This window comes from Poecilia latipinna, unplaced genomic scaffold (genome assembly GCF_001443285.1).
Source record: "Poecilia latipinna isolate Pla-1442-1.1 unplaced genomic scaffold, P_latipinna-1.0 Scaffold393, whole genome shotgun sequence".
Lineage (NCBI taxonomy): Eukaryota > Metazoa > Chordata > Actinopteri > Cyprinodontiformes > Poeciliidae > Poecilia > Poecilia latipinna.
Window position 1 is genome coordinate 243,679 of NW_015113009.1, and position 5,834 is coordinate 249,512.

The 5,834-nt window shown below is 38.2% G+C and overlaps 1 protein-coding gene across 1 annotated transcript in view; it reads right to left on the reverse strand.

The window, feature by feature from the left end:
* The window catches only part of f5 (coagulation factor V), a 29,487-nt gene that overhangs the window by 13,985 nt on the left and 9,668 nt on the right, over positions 1 to 5,834 (reverse strand). Inside the window, exons 4-10 of the mRNA XM_015037105.1 lie at positions 3,970 to 4,182; positions 3,720 to 3,881; positions 2,336 to 2,557; positions 2,085 to 2,250; positions 1,027 to 1,207; positions 743 to 839; positions 445 to 650 (exon numbers count right to left, since the gene is read on the reverse strand). Coding sequence (XP_014892591.1) covers positions 445 to 650; positions 743 to 839; positions 1,027 to 1,207; positions 2,085 to 2,250; positions 2,336 to 2,557; positions 3,720 to 3,881; positions 3,970 to 4,182 — 1,247 coding nt within the window. The remainder of the gene's footprint in view (positions 1 to 444; positions 651 to 742; positions 840 to 1,026; positions 1,208 to 2,084; positions 2,251 to 2,335; positions 2,558 to 3,719; positions 3,882 to 3,969; positions 4,183 to 5,834) is intronic.

The window sequence follows — 5,834 nt, forward strand, 5'->3', positions numbered from 1 at the left end:
ATATATATATATATATATATATATATATATATATATATATATATATATATATATATTTTTTTTTTTTTTAAATGGTATTACCAAATGGATGCATACATATAGCACTTTGACTTTTTTTAACTCTGCACCTAAAGGTAAGTTAAGGTGATTTTATTCATATAGCACATTTTCAGCAACAAGGCAATTCAAAGTGCTTTATATATGGGAATATGTAAAGCACTTTGAAAAAATTTACAAAAGTTAACAAAAGTACAAAAAAACTAAACCTACTGCTATAACTAATAAAAACTAAACCAAAATAGAAAAAAATATTTAACTAATAATAAAAAGTAGCCAACACACTCCAAAAACTAATTAAACCTGAATTAGACAAACAAAAAGTCACATCCAAATAAAACTAAACTATAATGAAAAACCCACAACGATCATGACCCTGGTCCTGACCTGTACGTTCCTGACGTCAAGAGATTGACTCTTGCAGATGAGCATGGGTCCTATCAGGCCTGACGCGATGTCCCGCGTCGTGTCCACGGCGCTGTGATACATCCGCGTCAGGCATCGGGAATCTCCATCAAGAGGCTCGTTCTCCTCCAGCACCTTCCACACGTAGGTGCGCGTTTCACCTGGCTGAACGGCATGGCTCTGGTTTCCTGGTTGATTATGTCCCAAGCAACTCCATCACTTCACGTATTTAAAATCTGTTATGTTTTGTTTGAAGCCTTATCTGGGGAATAGTCTATACCTCCTTCTGGATAGCTGACTCCCTCCTGTGACTTTTCGACAGTCAGGCCGTGTGGGTAGATACTGTAAGGCCTCGAGGCCAAATTCTTAAAAACAATCTGTGAAAGAGGAAGAAAGTGCATCAAGCCACAATCTAATCTGGCAAAAAATGATCACACAGTTCCTGCTATTCTGTTTAATATTGTGCCAGCACCAAATTTAGGAATATAAGTGTTTGGCTTTGGCATTTATCTTTATACATCCTATTTCCTAAGTTTAAAGTTTTCCACTCTGTTACAGTCTTACTGTGATCATGTCTCGGATTTGCGCTCTGATCACTGGACCCAAGATGCCCAGCTCATTCTTCCTGTGCTCATTTTCCACCTTTTCAGTGAATGATTCATTTTTGTACTGAGTGTACACCGCCTTCTTGTACTTTGCTCCGATGCGGCGTGCCGACTGTGTCAGGTACTGGAGCTTGAAGTCTCTAAACAGAGAGAAAACTCATATTTAGTCCAGCTCTGAGATAGCGAGTTTTCATGTTTCATGTCTTTGTGGGGAATGATAACTTGACCCCATTTATCCTCCTATAAGAACACCAAGTCAACTTGAGTTTAAATCAAAGACCAGATTTAAACCAGATTGAAATTCTGGGACATGACTTTGAAGGGGCAGCATTACGTGCTTTCCAGCCACATAATATCATTTTAGAACAAAATCAAGTAATTATGTTAACGTCACTTGTGATAAAAAATAATATATCAAATATGACTTAAAAGAAATTTGACTCACTAATTTAACGCCTTGAAATTGGGCCTCTGTCTCTTTAAGAAACTCCTGCTCTTTCTGAAACTCCGCCTTCAGGAAGTCATCACAACATGGCTCCTCTATTAAACCTTTAACGTTTTTACCAGCGTTGCACTGAGAAGTAGCTCCTGTAATGAGCTCAGCAGATGTTCCATCAGGTGCTTGCTAATTGCTGCTGGCTAGTCTGAAGGAGCTGAGTGGGGGAGTTGTGGGCTCTGTGAGGCGGAAGCTTGGAAACTTGGAAATTGCAGCTGCGTCTTAATGGCGGCGCTCGGTCCACCATGTTTTACACAGCTGAATGGTTGCCACGGGACATTAAATGATTTTCAAACATGCATGAAAGAATCAAGGCAACACCACATGCATGTTTTTGATAAGTAAAGCTCAAAAAGGTTGATTTTGCATAATACTGCCCCTTTAAATACACCAGCAATGCTCAAAAGCCTTTCAATGTGGTGAAAATAGTGAAGTTTCATTTAAATCCCGATGCACTGATGTTAAACTCCCATTGTCGGTTATAATGTTGACAATCTATACGTCAAAATAAAGTTGCTCACTGATCAATGTGTTTGTCGCTGTCCTTTGAATAGTCCCAGACTATTTCTTCTGCAGCAATGTAATACTTCCACTCATTGCTGTGTCGTTGCTGGAAGATTGTCATCTTTCTCACGGGCTCCTTAAACTCTTCACACTTCCTCACGTCCACAAAGCCGTGCATGCCAGCTGCAAACCAATCAGACGCATTCAAGTTGTTTCGGCGGGAAAGAAAATGGAAACTCTGTTGGTTTAAATGTTCAGGTCCACCCACCTTCCATGTGCTTGGTGGTGAAGGAGGAGAGCAGCCAGCGGCCTGCGTAGGCAGAAACCAGGCTGGCGGTGGCTGAGGAGCCGCTGATCAGCCCCACTGACGACACTTTGTGGCCGCTGTGAGTCAGGACCTGGCCGTTCATGTGAACTGAGAAGACCTCGGGTTCTGAGCTCATGCCCACCAGGTGCAGGCTCACCGGGGCGTGGGCACATAAACTTACCCCTTGGAGCAGAAACATAAAAGTTTTAATTAGAATTGAGGCAAAACAAGACATTTTTCACTCATTGAACAACAGATTGTAGCAGTTATTCTAAATTTCATAAATATCATCAACATTACACTACAGTATATCTGTCTCTGCATTATGTGGTGACGATGTGGTATGAGACATATTCTGTGAAGGAAATCAAGCTCCTCTGCGTTCACCCAGTCCTGTTTAGAAACAACCAATCAGAGCTAAGAGGCAGGGCTTACTGCTGTCAATCACCCTCGCTCATCCCGCCCTCTACTTCACTCTACTACAGCTTTGTTCCTAATAGCCTGCTAGCTAATATAGCCACCAATGACTGCGGATAAATGGTTTTCCTGTAATGTGAGTTGTTTATCCACCTTTAGCACATACAGCAGCAAGTACATCAGGATGATTGGCAGCACTAAGACCCTCCTTGCTCTGATTGGTTGTTTTTGATTGGGAGCAGAGTATTTCTTCAAACGACAGTTGTAGCTCAGGGAGGAGATCGATTTTTTCACAAATGATCTGTCTCATAACATACTGTCGGGACATGATGACAGTTTTTTCAAATACGTGTAATTTTTTTTTTTTTTAAGTTTACTTCTATCGCTCAGATACTGAATTTTTAAGCTAGCACTGTACACTTTAGAATACTTTGTCTACCAGCTAAGTCAGACTGCCACAAAATGTGTCTCAACTCAGGGATGATAAAGGTTTACGCCGATACCGACACTTTTTATTATTTCAGTTTGATATACTGATATATTGTTTCTGTGGTTTTTCCTTTGAATTATTCGGCTAAACCATTGGATAGAATTTGAACGACATTTATAAGTGCCTATGAAATACTTTAATAACATATTAACATGATAAAAAGAAACAATAGTAAAACAGAGCGTGAATTTTTTCCTCTAAAACAAAGTGCAAGAAATCAAAACAAAATTTTTTTTGAGGTAGAGCTGTACAAAAATAAAATACAATTTCAAGAGGGAATCTGAAACTAAAGTATCAGTCTTAGTAGCTTAGCTAGTATCAATCCGATATTGATACCGACTTGGTATCGATATCAACATTTTGGATCAGTTCCTAGTATATGCCAAATGAAATTGCGCACTCAATTTAAAAGTTGCGATAATGACTCAATACACTGACCAGGCAAGGATCCCCGTGTGTATCCGTTGATGGTGTATTTGACGTGGTCATCTGAAGAGGGTCCACTTGGAGTGTACAAACTTTGTTTCTCGTCAAAGACCCCAAAGAGAAACACAAACTCATTGTGGATGCCCTTCTGCTGTCCCGATTCGTCCAAGACCCCTTTAATCAGAAGGAAGACCAAAGAGGCATTAAATCCAATTTTTAATTCTGACAAGACAGAAAGAAGTTATCAACACACCACACTGACCGTTCTTGCAGATGAGCAAAGCACCGATGAGGCCAGAGTTGTAGTCCTGCACCACGTTTTGGTGGGAGATGTAGGTGTAGGTGAGACAGTCGGGATCGTCGGGCAGCGGGGAAACGTCTGTCGTCACCTCCCAGGTGTAAACATGTTCACCATTAGGCTGCACGATGTCGTCCTCTTTTTCCTTCTGTGACGTGTTGTCAAAGTAGTTGGCTCCTGTGGAAAAATAAATAAATAAATAAATAAATAAATAAATAAATAAATAAATAAATAAATAAATAAGAACCTTTTCTTTCACTTACATGCTAATTTCTACGTCGAAGCTAGCTTAAGAGCTTGCTTAGCTAGTTTAGAGTAAAGGTGAGGATTTCAAACCAGAGATGGCCACAAAAGCATCTTCTGCTTGGAGGACTAGTTCCAATCATCCTGGGCAGTTAGAACATTTCCACTGCTGGGTTTGGATAAAACAAGCTAACGTCCAACTTCTGAATTGCCCCTGATCTCAAAATACACTGTGATGCTCAAGTAGCTACAGAATAGTTTGTCGTTGGCATAAATCCTGCCCGGCATTTTGTAGAGTAAGACCATGAACGGGATTTAAATACCATATTATTTTTGGAAAATATTTTTTGAAATAATTTGTCATTGTCTCAAAAACACATAAACTAGCTTACAAGTAACTTCTCAGCGAGATATAGCAGCTTGCTTAAAGTCAATAATTCCTTAATTTTGATGATAAGGTATTTGGTCCACTGCCAGATTATTTCACTCATAACATGAGAAAAATGTCTTGTTTTAAGTTAAATATCTGCCAGTAAAACTATTATTTATTTATTTTATTATTTTACCAGTAATAAGAAATGATTTTCTTGAAGGAAACTTCTATATCTAACATAGAAGTTAGTTTAGTTTTATTCAAAGATATATGAACCAGAAACAAACCAAAAGGACTTGCTAAGATTTTGTGTTTTTGCCACTTTTTTTTTTTAACATGACAAAAACCTGGGATGTTAGAATTTTGAGGACCATGATATAAATATTTGTTCCTGTACAACATTGACCAAGTTTAGATCAGAGAAAATCTGCAGTAAATTCAAACTTGTGAACCCAGCAGGCCTGTTTTCTAAAGTCCTTGCAGCTGTGTGTCATATCCTGCCTGGAAAAAAAGGAACGGTTATGAGTAGGATGTTTATGTCAGTGATGAGAGGATTGACACACAGCTGCTAACCCAAATGGTTAGCAGTGAGATGAATAACATCCCTGTGGTGTGCAAACGTCTCAGTAGATTATTGGCCAACTCTGAAATTCCTTAAAACGAATGAAGAGGAAATAAACTCCTTCCTGTAAACAGTTCTTTAATTAACATTTCCTCTGTGGATTCAGTTTAATCACAGAGGAATTAATTTGAAATTAAGCAGCAACTGTATTTTTTTATTTCCAAAAATACTCTATTTGTCTCAGCTGTTTTCCCATGCATATGAACACACACTGCAAAAACACAAAATCTAATTTCTGTTGTAAACATCTTAGTAGAATTGAAGTAAGACAAAACTAACAAGTCACTGTTATTTAAATCAATAATTCCTTAATATTGCTGAAAAAATATTAGTTTTATTCGCACATGATGTCACTTAATAATCTACCAATTATTAAGTGAAATAATAATTAAGTGAAATTAATAACATGTCTTGTTATTTCACTTTTATTGTCCAAACAAGCAAAACAGCACATATTTTTACTGTGCAAGTAAAATGATCTTCCCTTTAAACAAGTACTTTTTCCATCAATATTAAGGAATTATTACGGAAGCGTATTGCTATCACGCAGGGAAAAAAAAATTTCGAGCGCTATCACGTTATAACGTGATA